The 13,859-nt window shown below is 42.4% G+C and overlaps 1 protein-coding gene across 1 annotated transcript in view; it reads left to right on the top strand.

Moving 5' to 3' along the window:
• Nucleotides 1–13,859, top strand: part of SEC63 (SEC63 homolog, protein translocation regulator) — a 100,480-nt gene that overhangs the window by 11,778 nt on the left and 74,843 nt on the right. The window contains exons 2-3 of the mRNA XM_073336936.1: nucleotides 8,528–8,627; nucleotides 9,550–9,664. Coding sequence (XP_073193037.1) covers nucleotides 8,528–8,627; nucleotides 9,550–9,664 — 215 coding nt within the window. The remainder of the gene's footprint in view (nucleotides 1–8,527; nucleotides 8,628–9,549; nucleotides 9,665–13,859) is intronic.

Raw genomic sequence — 13,859 nt, 5'->3', positions numbered from 1 at the left:
ACACCTTAAATTAATCCTCACACACCTCAACCAAGCAGAGATAACGTCTGCCTCCACAGTTCTGTGCAGCTACACCTGATTTCAAACACATGCACTTTACCTGGAGTGCATCGCAGATAATAAATGCGTGGACTGCTCTCATATCCCCTCTTGCTACTGACAATACACTTTATTATAAAACTCATGTGTCACAATTCAGGGAAACTGCACATGTATTTTTCCCTCCCTAGTCCACCAAGGGCACCCACTTTTAGGCTTTTGGCTCCCATATGTCACCTCTCCTGGACAGAGCCTGTGTCTGTCATTGTGTCCCGTCCCCCCGACCAGGGTTTTTCCAGGCTGCATAGTTCCCTGACTACATTTGTGGTGTTCCCAGTAAATCAGGCTGTCTAAACAGGCCAGTGTCTGTGCTTTGCTTTTTCCTCACAGGCTATAAACAGCACAGGCGCTGGCTTCCTCCGGGCCCCAGGGGTGCTCAAGTCCCCGCCCCACCCCTTCACCCAAGCCCCCACCCTGCCTCTTCTGCACATTTCCTCCCCATTCCCTTCCAACGCCTCCTGCACTCTGTGAAACAGCTGATTGTGGTGGGAGGGATGCGCTGGGAGGGACGGGGGGAGGAGCTGATTGGCGAGGCCACCAGTGAATGGGAGACACTGGATGGGGGGGCGGGGAGCTGGTGGGTGCTAAGCACCCACTAAATTTTTTCCTGGAGTACCCACGGAGTTGGCACCTATGATAAACAGTAATTGCTCATGGTTCTGTAAGTTATTACACAGCCTTTTCTAAGCAGATGTCTATACTTAAAATGCTACAGCTGTGCTGCTCTAGCCCTTCAGTGTTGACCAGTGGTTCTCAAACTGGGCTGGCGTTAGACTTGTTGGGGCTCAGGGCTGAAGCCTGAACCCGACAGCTTCAGCCCTGGGTGTCAGCGCTTAGGTCATAGGCCCCCTATCTTGGGCTGAAGCCCTTGGGCTTTGGCCTTCCTGCCTGGGGCAGTGGGGCTTGGGCAGACTTCAACTTTGCCCCCCCCCCCTCGGGTCATATAGTAGTCTTTGTTGTCAGAAGGAGGTCGTGGTGCAATGAAGTTTGAGAACACCTTGTGTAGACACTACCTACCCGGAAGGGAGGGGTTTTCCTGTTGGTGTAGGTAATCCACCTCCCTGAGAGGGGTAGCTACGTTGATGGAATAATTGTTCCATCTACCTGGCTCTGTTTATGCTGGGGGGCGAGGTTGGCTTAACTATGTCACTCAGGCATGTGGATTTTTCACACCCCTGAATGTAGTTAAGCTGATTTAATGTTTTAGTGCAGACCAGGCCTAAACAAGCACATATTCTTAAGTTGAAAACAACCTACACTCATGCTAATAAACTTACCAGAAAGCACGCCTTTCCTCTCCTCAGCTCCAGGAGGGCTCTGGCAGGAGTCAGGCCTTCAAAACCCCACAAAGGGTTTTTTCTGTGGTTACAAGTTCTTAACAGCTTTAATTCAGAACAAGTACACCCATGCATAGGTTAGTTTTTCTTCTATACAGTTTGGGCCTTTGATCTTCAGGGTCTGGGAACAAGTAATCAATAAACAATGGTCCCTTCCTCAGGGCATAGCTTCAAAAGGAGGAGTTTTGCATAACTGGAGGTGGGAATTTGCATTCTCTAGAGATTCCTCAGGTAAATACTTGATACTGTTTGTCCCGAATATTTATTCTCTCCTGGCCTGTTGTTCAGTACAGTCCTTTGAGGTTCATATGCTTCCCAGGGTTCACATCCCATCTCCCTCTTAGGGAGGTTACATGCAGTCCCAGCCTACAGTAATATGTAACCTTTTAATTAATACAATAAACTCTAAAGATACTTACTGGATTATGTTTAAGGTTTTGCAAGGATATTGCAGGAAATTGCCATATCTGTCACACCCTGTTACATAATGTACACAATTCTTCACTGAAGGGATGCATTCTGCATCCTGAAGGTACACATGCAGCTCTTCCCTTTGTTCACATGCATCGGGTGTGTGTGTGTGAAATTATAGCTATCCTCAATCATAATCACAGCTCTGTCACATATCACAATAAAACCCACACATGGCCTCATATTACTAACACACCTTTACCAAGCAGGCCCAACTACTGTCTCCACCTATTAGTGTAGGAGCACTTAACAGCCAATACACTGACTTGTACCTGGAGTGTATCCAAATAATTGCCATTGGCTACTGCCAGTTCCATGGAACAGAGGGGACATGGTGTGGGCAACTGTGTTTATTCCTTTTTGCTATTTAGTAGTGTTAAGTGAAATCTTGCAGGGGTTGTAAAACAAGATGAAGAGCTTGCACATTTAAGCAACTGTGGAGTTGGCAGAATAAAGGTATGTGTGTTAATAGGGCATATGACACATTGCTGAAAGACAGTAGAGTTAAAGTTGCATGGGCAACCTTAACTGTGCATGTCCTGGTTTTTAGAAGCTTAAGTTTTGCTCAATTCGGTATTCTGCAAGGTGGTGATGTACCACCAAGCAGCAACTCTGATAATGTGTTTTGCCATTGAATTTATTAGTTTCTTTTAACAGGAGAAGATACGTTAGGAGTTGGTTATTTAGGCAGTTGTACATATCACGTCCTGCAATTTGTGTACTGAGCTAGCCACCCCCATCAGCTGGGCCCCACGCACCCTGCTCCAGCACATCATGCCTCAACCCATTCAGTGTGTGCGTTCCCCACTCCAAGCTGTAAGTGGGCCTTCCCACCACAAGCAGGGAATGCATCTCCCTGAAGTCTTTGCTCCCTGGTGTGCAGATGTTTCTGTTGCTGTTACTTCACCCTTTTATAATCTGACATGCATCCAATGGCTGGAGCAAAGGAAAACTATGGTATAGGAGAATAGCTGTGTGCAGGAAGGTTGGCAGAGCTGGGAGTTTCGGATAGTTGCAGTGCACTGGCAGAGCTGGAGGCTGCAGGGGGTTGTGTGGGGTGCTGGCAGAGCTGGAGGCTGCAGGGCACTTGGGGGAAGTGGCAGAGCTGGGGGTGCCATAGCTTTCTTATGAGCCCTCAACCTCTTTCACCTGCCCTGCTATCCATCCCTATTTATCATAGAATCCTGGACATGTAGGGCTGGAAAGGGACCTCAAGAGGTCTCATAATCTAGCCCTCCTATGCTGAGGCAGGACCAAATACACTTACACCATCCTTGACTGGTGTTGTCCAACCTGATCTTAAATTCTCCATTGCTGGGGATTACACAACCTCCCTCTGAAGCATGTTCCAGGGCTTAACTACCCTTCTACTTAAATATTTTCCAAATATCTAACTTAAATCTCCCTTGCTAAAGATTAACCCCATTACTATTTGTCCTACTTTCAGTGGACAGGGAGAACAGTTGATCACCATCTGCTTTATTACAGCTCTTAGCGTAGGTCCCTCCTTCGGTGGTCTTTTCTTAAGACTAAACATGCCCAGTTTTTTTAATCTTTTCTCACAGATCAGGTTTTCTAAACCTTTTTCCCATTTTTGTCACGATTTATAGAGATTCTCCCACAAGAACATAGTGAAGAGCTTAAATTCATTGTATCTGAAGGATAGTTAGTCTCCCAGATGTCGCTACAGGCTGCATTAGATGCTTCTGATACAGTAGCATGTTCAATGGCCACTTCCATAGCCACGCTGTTGCTCTGCTATAGTTTGAGCATTGCTTGATGTTTTAAAATATGGCTGTCCTAAGGGCTCTAAACTCCACTTTCCTGAATTATCTTGAAATTTGCTGTGCCTCATAGGACTGTGGAGATAAGACTAGTGGTCAAAATTTGGCATAATTTGGGTAAGGGTTCTCTGAGAGAGAGAGACACCATTAAAACAACCAACCTCCTCTCTCTGCCCCCCCCCCCCACCCTAAAACCAAGTTGTCTACAAAATCACCTTGTATAAAGATTTTTGTGTGTGTGCACACCATGGGCTCAAATTAAGCCTCTAATCATGCCCAAACTGACCTCAGCCATTCAGGATTTATCTCAATCTGCCATCCCTTTAAGCAATATTGGGATGGAAAAGAATCTGTAGAAGCATATCTGGCCAAGTCCCAGAGTAGCTGAGGGATACAGCATAAACCCCAGCCGTTCTCATTGACTGTGCGTTCAAGTCTGTTGTTTGTAGGCATCTGGGAGTGACTGCTGGGCATAAATATAAAGTAAACAATGAAAAAAGGTATTTATTTTTTCAGTTTGGCATGAAACAGCTTTACCAGAAGATGCTAAGCTGTTTCATAACTAGTAAATCCATGTGTGAATTGTTAGCTTCCAATATGCTGCAAGGTAATGTATGGTTCATGTAAAGTTTACTTCAGAAAGTAAGAGTCCATTAGTCAAGGGGTTCCTCAGAAGATAAAGAGATTAAGAACTTGGTATATACCATGACAATGAATAGGGAACAGTTTCTGATGCCAGTGATGGGTCACTTCACCATTGGCTTTCTCCTCTCTACTACACCGTGCAGACACTCATAAAAGTGAGAGAGAGGGATGCCTTGAGCAGTTAGGGACCGTGTCTGGCCCATATCTAGGATTGGCCTTTAGCTGTGTTACCATGTGACAAAGGCTTTGTTTGCCTTAGACTTCAAAAGGATTGGGAAAGTACTTTTGGTACAGCAGGTGGTAATGAGGTGTTCCATAGAGACAGCTCCTTCATAGGAATGTGTTGGCTCTTGAGGGCCTTTGTGTCTGTTCACACAGGGAGGGTGTGAGGTCTCCTTCAAGTGGGTTAAGGGGGGGGTCTGCTAGTCAAGGATGAACTGGCATAATTGATTAGTTCTGTTGGTTGCTGTAGTAGATAGAGCTGTAATCTGAGTTGTGTGTTTGAGTTGCAGTACCTTTTACCACCGACTTCCATGAGGTAAACTTAGGCATCCACATAGCCTTCTGTACCTCTGCCTCATAGTCTGTTTATATGGCCGTTGGAGGAGCCTTCTCGAGACCCAGGTCGTGGCAAAAAAAGATGTCTCCCTCTGCAGCCCTTCTGATCTGTGGAGACCTTCTTTTGTCTTGTCAGATCCATCTGGGGGTTGTTACAGTAGGATGTTTCCTTCAGAACTCCAGGAAGCAAAGCTACAGTGCAAGCGTTGTAGAGAAAAGTGACTTGCAGGGATCTGGTTGACTTTATAACTGCCAAGAGAGGAGAAAAGGTTGCCTTATAGAAATGGGCTCACAGGCAGTGCAGTACTTGAATCAGATGACATGAACCCCTCAAAAAACCTTCCGTGGAAATGTTGCAGGGTGTCTTGATGTGATTAGGCTTAGGACGCTATTGTCAGAAAACCTTTGCGCACAAAAGTGAATACTTGGCACCCCTGTGCTGATGCTTTCACAATGTTTCACAATGCCAAAGTGCCTATGGTTAGGGAGAGCCATTCTTTGCATACTAACAGTGTGGGGGTTTTTTGTTTGGTTTTGTTTGGTTTTTTTGGCCAGGTACTCATGAAACTCTGTGTAGATAATTGAGTTCTATTGCCCTCACAAAACTAGTGTAGCATCAAGGAGAAGTATTCTCATGTAAACTTACACCTGCTACACAGGAGATTGTGAAATGTTTCTTACAGGCTTTGAGTAGCCATGAAATGATGGGACAAATCATCACATGGTCCTTGCTTAGCAACCTGAAGCATAGCTCTGACAGCTGTCAATCTCCTGCACCACTTTTCTCCCTCAAGAAGGGCTCCCACTTGTCCAGCTCTGTATGCCGGACTTCTTTCTTGCACTGTGCAGAATTTACAAAGCTGAAGCTATTACATGCTGAAAAACAGTATGGAAATACTGAGGACTGCAGTATATCATGAGTGAGACAGTGTAGGGATTTTTCGTTATGCTGTGGAGGGGAGGATACCTTTACTGAACCAGGGGGAAATAAGAGGTAGTGAGTGGTGGAGTATGTTGCCTCCACAGTGGGTGCCAAAACTTCTATTAAAACAAAATCTAGAAAACATATCAAAGTTAAGATGATAAACTAAAAATAAAACTATCAGATCAAATTCAGATCATATCACACAAGTTAATCTCAGTAATGGATTGGAGTTACATCATTAAATTAATACCAAAAATAATTAATCATTGTACATTTTAAGGAGTATAAGAACATGGCTGTCCATTTGGGTATAAATCCTAACTAAAGAATTTTACCATAGTCAATCAAATCTATAATTTGAAGCCAATTAAATATCTTAATACTGAAACCAGTATTAAAACTTCCTTCGTAGCCACCACATAGGAATTAAAGTCTGACACTTTCCTCTCCTCCATATCCCTCAAAGGAGATATTACAATATGGACTTCAACATTTGTCTATCAAGAGTTCTGTTAAACTTCCTATTTACCAGAAATTAGAGACGATAATCTCAAGTCTCTCGGGACCTTTAAACACAGAACACACTCTGAGTGTCTTTGAGACAGTATTTAGGGCCGTTTAAACCTGAGGAACTCCTTTCAGATGCCTTCTCTGGGCTTGTTGTATGGATGCTCATACCAGATGTGTGCACACAGCTACACTTACTTTCACACCCTAAAAATAAAAAGGCTGGTACATCTCCCAGTTAATAAAAAAAACAAAACAACCCAGAGTAAAATATAGAAGCTGGAAAAATAAGACACTTGTTTTCACAAGGAGTTCACGAACTTTTCAGCATTTGCGTGCAGCTTGCTGGATGCTTGTAGAGTAGGAGTTGGAATGGCAATTAATACAGTGATGTTCTGCTGGCACAATGTTTCCCACTAGTGGGCTGCCTCTGGTGCAGGGAGAGACTGGTCAGAGGCTGGAATGGCTTGTGGATGTTGAGGCTTCCTCTCCCCAAGGTGATCACTCTTGGAAATTCTGGAGCTTCAGTCTTCAGTTTTCTTGTTGATCAAAAGGCAAGGATTCTCAGTGTTACCTTTTGATTCATATGATTGATGAATTTTGCTTGTTCCATCCAAGGCTTTTGGGCCAGTAAGATGTGAGGCCATTGTTAGCAAGCATCAATGTTGGAAAAGTCCCTCTAAGCCAGAAATTAAAAACAAACAAACACGTTTTCCATATCACAGTGACTCTTGGTCTGTGATCCTGCAAAAATCAGAAATCCAGACACATAAAACCTCTTTTGAGGAGGCTGACATGGTCTTATTTGGATGAAAAGTCTTAAGATGATACTGTGTCAATAGTTTAGGGAAAATTCAGATCAAACTCCTATAAAAATAACTAATAGGAAAAACTTTAGCTTAACAAAACCAGTCACTCTATATTAATCTATTAGCAAAAATAAAATTAATTAAAACATGACAAATTTCATCATCTCCACTTTCTTCTCTGCTAATCTAAGTGTAGACAAATGCTCTTATTCTTGCAGATAAAGCAATTTTAGTTTCTTATGAAATTTACATCATGATAGAGAAAAGTTACTTTAAAACTAATCAAGAAGCCCATTTATAATATAAAATTAATCCTATAGAAGGTCTATACAGCCATATAAGTTATGCTTCTCACAATTGGTGGGATTCTCTTCCCATCAAATCCATTATAGGGTTCCATAAACTGTCTTCACTTTCCATCACAGTGTACTTCTTTTCCTGAAACCTCTCTCTCACCACTAGCTTGATCCCAGGTAATACCAAAATATAATTAAAGCTCTTTAAATATAGACAGATTGCTCCCACTCTTGGGGAAATTTTGTACTATAGATTTGCCCCACCCACTTTGAAATGTTTGGGGAAGAAACCTCTCGGTGGCTAGCCTCCTCGTTCTTTGCTATTTATTATATTTGCCAAACATCCTGTCAGAACTGGGACCTCGTATGAGATGCTGTTCAAACATATAGGTAGAGTCCTGCAAATCTGCAGAAATCTGCTTTATAACCACAGACTATGTTTGCGGATCAGATGCGGATACAAATTTTGTATCCATGCAGGGTTCTACATTTAGGTAGATACGTCTCTGCCCCCAAAGAGCTACAGTCTAACTAAAAATAAACTCTCAAAGTGGGTGTTACAAAGAGGAAGGGCGTAACAGTATTTGAAGGTTTTTAGTTCTTCCAGTGCCTTGCTCAAAAAATGTCCCCAATTCACACTCCCCAGTTGTATTCCAAGATCCATTTCATATGCTATCTTCTTTTTCTGCCCCTGCATACTGCAGCTGATATCAAAGGGGGAGATCATTTGCTGGAGTTAACTAGCTTTAAAACTGCACATGTGAGACTAGTAGGGCATGGAATAGACAAGCTACATCTCCTGACTTTGTTTCAGCAGTGATTCTTGTTTCAAGATACACAGAAAAAAGAGAATTGATTCCTGTAGTAGGTAGTGTAGAGCAATCCAAGTTAAACCGTTACTTACAAATTTGGTACCATTTAAATGCCTAGGAAACAAATCTGTAATTCACTCTCACTGCTTTTTTTGATTATGAAGCTCTTTCAAGTCTCAAACTGGAATTGCACTGCAAACCCCAAGATAACAGCTCACTTGTCACTTTGCATTTGATGTAAATTCTAATTAAATTTTAACTAGCCATTTAAATTTTTTTTGCAGAGCAAATTCGATTAAAAAATATAAGAAAAGTATATGGAAGATGTCTGTGGTATCGTTTGCGGTTATTAAAACCACAACAAAACATAATTCCTACAATAAAGTAAGTATATTTCATTTGGGTAACTTCTCATTTAAATTACTACTGTATTTTGTATTTTTTTTACATAAATTTAAAGTTTTAATTAAAGCATCTGGAACTAGTTCTATAATAAAGTAATAGGTTTCATAACTTTTTAAAGAAAGGGACTATTAGAATCTGCTACAATTGCGTAATGAAAATTTGTTAATTATTAATATCTAATAGGGCTTGAAATTCAGAGAGAAGCCACTCATGTTACAGCTTCTTAAATTCCTGTTCAGTTAACCTAGTAGACCGCAACAGTAATCAACAATTTCTCCTGGATCTTATCAATAATGGAGCAGAATTCTGTTGTCCCTTTCCTCAAATTACCAATACTATTGATGTCCAGTTAAATACAATACATAGAAAGATGTTCAAATGTTTTGCTCGCTTAAATGTAATGCCTGTGTTTTTATTCCCCACTATTTGTTACGCTTTCTCACATCTCCTCCTCTCTCCTCCCTTTCACTTCCCAGCTGTTCAGTTTTATTCCTTTTTTCTGTATTTTGCTTTTTTTTTAAAAAGCAGAACTTGCATCCATTATTAGGTGCAAAATATTCTATGTAAATGAGGAACAGAGACTTTCTTGTTTGTTAGTCTGTTCTGTTTGTTGAAGGAGATTTTTTGATTTGTGGAGGTAGAGGGTGTGGAAGTGTAGAAACTCACTGTTTTGCTTGTCTATGTAAACAGCAATAAAAAAGCCCAGTCATTCAACAGACGAAACCATTTTATCACCAAGGGTATTTGTTCTAAAACTGGTTTTTTGGATCTCATTATTTAATGTGGGGTCCTTAAGTTTTTTTTATATAAATTAGCCTCACAAATTACCTGTACAGTGTTATGTTAGAAGTAAGGAGGATTGTGTGTATTTTATTTTACCCTTCATATTCTTTCTAAACAGGAAAGCAATTCTTCTTGCTGGATGGGCGCTGTTTCTGTTTCTTGCATACAAAGTTTCAAAAACAGACAGAGAATATCAAGAATACAACCCTTATGAAGTCTTACATTTGGACCCAGTAAGTAATAGTGCCCTTGTTGGGTAATACACATTACTTTAATATGGCATGCTTAGGACTTGCTTTATATGTAAAACTAAGCCGGAGGAAATACTAGTGAGAGCATCCGTGAGGGTTGAAAGCATGCCTCAAGATGCAGTTAACTTTTACCTTCTGAACATTGCTAGTGTGTATTTTTTAATTTGTAACTATAATACCAAAGTCCTTCAAGTCTCTTATACAGTATACTGAGATGAAGATTTCAGTTTTAATCTGTTTTGAATGACTCACATGATCGTAGCTAAGCGTTGTCTGAAAAAATTTCAGAGCAAAAACCAGACTTGTGTGGACTGTGCTGGAGAGAATATCCTTATGGGCTGCGGACAGTCATACATATTGACAACATAGTAGACCTACCAAGAGAAGTTAGTCTGAGGTGCAACGTTGCACAAAAGCCCTTTATGCACATTAGACTTGTGGAGCAGTTTAGGTGATGTGGGTGGGATAAGCTGTATAAACAATCCCTACTTCATATGGGTTCACATCTACTTGCTGTGTTCTAGTTTTTCTTCTTAATGTAAGGTAAATTGTGCCATTTATGTAAAACTGCTGTTGAGGCACTTCCTCCTTTGTTCTAAGCTCCACAGAACTGTTACAATGGGTACTTCAGCCTGTTTGTTGTTTCGGGGCAGAACCAAACATGGCCATCAGTGGCAGCAGGGGAATGCGCCGCCTGCTGAAGTTCCTTCCAGTTCATCTTTGAGTAATTGTTCACATGGATTCCACTTATGGTGTGCATATGCCCCATGCATGCAGAATTCAGATTTATTTTTACCACTGTGTCCATTGGGGGGGGTCTCACCTGCATTTTAGATGTCCTTATGCATCTTCACCCCCCACCTGAGGGCATAAAGAGTGGTGCAGATCCAACTATCCCTCAGTTCCTTCTTACTGCCCATGGCAGTGAGATGGAATCCCTGCAGTGTCTGCCTGGTATTGCTATTGAAGGAAGAATGTTGCTATTTTCCCTGGTGGTCAGGAACTCATTGTTTCTAAGTGGGGGGAGATTTTCACTAGAAAGAGTGGCCTTCACAGGCAGCCAGATGCAGGCAGGCTTTCATGTCCGAGCTCTCCTTTGGGCGCACACTTTCTCAAGTGGCATCAGAACAACAAAAATAAATATGAACTGTGATCTGATACCAAAGAGTCTCCACAGGCTTTCACAAGCAATGCAAATATGGAGAGACAAGTGTTGCACGTTTGGTTCCCCTCAACATAAAAATCTCACAGCCTAAGGGCTTCTCCCTGTGGGGTGAAAAAGACATTGGGATTTGAATCTGTTTCATGCAGGTATATGGGACTTTGATCCATGGGATCAGATGCTCTGGAAAATCAGTTTCCAGCTATCCTAGTGATACAGTGGGAAACTTACGGAAAACAGGGTATTCAAAGTAATCAGAAAAGTCAACTCGCAGTCCTGCTAGACACTGTAGAAAAGAATACAGGTCATTTGGCAAATTTAAGGAGTCTGAAGTGTTTCTTCCTGTTTTACCCCTTTACACGTGGAAGCTAAAACAAGTGCAGGGTGAATAACTGCCCTCCGTGGCCTCAGATGCAGGTCTCCCAACCAGCGCTGTCTGGTGTTAGATCTCCAATTGGTGCCAGGCTTTTTCAGCAAAAGAGTTACCTATATCTTTGACCAAATGAGGTCACTATACGTTGTCCAGAGGGAGTACCGAGTGAAGCTGTGCTAGAATTACAGGAACAGCTTTGTCCCATTCCCAACTTCATCAATCCTGGAAAGGCCATGACATGAATGAAATCATCCATCAACTACTTCAGATCAGAGTATTACAACCTGTTCCCCATCCTATTTCTAGCCTGAGAAAATCAGGGACAAACAAAGCAGAGGTCCTGCCTGAAACATCTAAATAGGTTCCTAAAGGAGATTCAACTTCAAAGCATTCCCATTTTCAACCTCTGTCTCTGACAGACAGTCTGTATTGTGAGGCATTCACCCCTCTACCTGCTGGTTGGAGTCAGAACAAAGATTGACAGTTAGCCTGTGGCCAAGACCACTCTTCTGTGGAGAACCCGAGTTTTTTTCCTCTATTTCTGGGAAGACTGGAGACCTAGTGGTCTTCTCTTTATAGCAATGCCTATCAGGATAGGACATAGTCACATTCAGATTTTTTTTAATTGGAGACTCCTAAAACTTTTTTTTTTTTTAAATGCTCTGTTTGCTGGGGGTTTCTGAACCAGGTTCACCTCAGACCATGTCCTGCAGAGTGTGTTACTGCCAGAGCAGATTTGTTTTCCCCATCTTTCATGGGCTGTGGCAGGTAGGGAAAGAGAGGGTCACAAATGTTCTCAAGTCTGTCTTTTTCCTGTTCAGGAGTATTAGGACCGGATTGTCCAGCTGCAAAGAAGATCCTACAGCCACACTAAACGGTGACCTGAAGGTGCAGGGGAGGGCCAGGTCCTTATGTAGCTCTCCAGTCATGGGGCCTAAGCCGCTCAGCCAATGTGAGGGCCAGATCTATGCCAAGCCAGAAAATTGGGCTATGGAGTTAGTATGCAGTAGGCAGCACAGGCAGATCTCCTAACCCAGAGCCTTCTGTGGGGAAGAGCTGCAACAGCCTGTGATTAAGCAGATGATCTGTTTAACTCCTCCTGTCCACAGTGCAGACTGTTGGGAGAGGGGTGGACAAGTGACCATTCATCTTCTCCCCCACTAATAGCTCCATGGCGATTACCACCCCTCTCAACCTCAGTATTGCCCTCTGAAATAATGAAGTGATTGCACTTCAGTCTGGGATGGATAGGCAGGTTACATGCCAATGAAGCATCTTTCGACAAAGGAAACAGCTTTGGAAGGAGGAAGAGATTTTTTTCTATCTGCCCCCCTCCCGAACCTCCCTGCCTCTACCCGGGAGATGGCAGGACTCTTTGGAAAAGGGGTAAAATGTGACGTTGCCGTAGCCATCCTGCCCACAACCCAAAAAAATTATTGTGGCCTGAAGGGAACCTCAGGGTGAATACCTGTGGCTACGTTTGCCAGAAAAGGCAAGAAAAGAAAAAGGAAGTCTGCAGGTTCAAAATGCTCCTTAGTTCAGACTCTGTCATTGAGTCTCCCATTACAAGCAATAAGGAAGGTGCTTTTGCAGGGACTGTGGCACTTACATAAAAGGGACAATCAAAGAAGAGGGACTCTTCCTCCTCTACCTCATCACCAGTATATTAAAAAAAAAAAAAGAGAGAGAAAAGTTTAAGGTTCATAAGATCAAAAAAGTGAAGAGATTGGAGAATGAGAGGGAGATGTGAAATTCTTTCTTCTCCTCATCCATCTTGATCCCCTTGGAGGAAGGGGAATTACCTGGCTCAGACTGAACAGAATTAGAGGATGACTTGCAAGAGAGGCTTTCCCTCCACAGGTATTTAATCATGTGTTATGGAAGGTGCTCGCCACTCTGGAAATGCTGCCTGAGACTTTTGAGGAGCCACCAATTCTAGAGTAATCCAAGAAAGCCTCTTAGAAATATTTTCCAGCTAAAGCAAAGAGAGAATTGTGTTCCACTGTACCTGGTATTTGAAGAAGTAATCAAGGCTTGGGTGGGCGTTTCCTAACAAAGACAAGCACCCCAAAAGACACATCGAGGTGTTCTCATAAACATTTGGTCAAAGGTAGATGTAGCAGCTGCCACTTTGGTCAAAGGTTCTCTGAAGGAATGAGAGGGAGAGTTTACCATGAGAGCCAACAGACTGAAAAAATCCAGTCATTTCTAAGAAAGAACTTAGAGGCCTTTGGGCATCTGCAGCAGACTCTTGTTTTGTCAGGGTGATTCTAGCCTGGATAGACTGTATGATCCAATGAGGCCTGACTCAAGATAAAAAAACTGAAAACGAGCTTGAACAAGATCTTGCTAGCAGTTTTCTGGATTTCCCTTAAATTAGAGACCATGGAGAGAGCCACTAATATGGTGTCATGACACACTTGGCTTAGTGTCTGGAAAGCAGAAACACAAATAAAACACTTTGTGAGCTCAATGGGGGCAAGTTGTTTCATGAGGATGTGGACTAAGCAGTAGCAGACGCTAGTGAGAGGAAACTCTCTTCTGTTTCATCACCTCCTGCCTCTTGTTACCATCTTCCTTTCACAGTTACTAGCCCATAAGAAATCCACAGATCTGGAAGAGATAGAGAAATTTAAAATAGG

Source organism: Lepidochelys kempii, chromosome 3 (assembly GCF_965140265.1).
Source record: "Lepidochelys kempii isolate rLepKem1 chromosome 3, rLepKem1.hap2, whole genome shotgun sequence".
NCBI lineage: Eukaryota > Metazoa > Chordata > Testudines > Cheloniidae > Lepidochelys > Lepidochelys kempii.
Note: the sequence above shows the minus strand (reverse complement) of the source record. Positions and strands in the feature narration are given on the sequence as shown.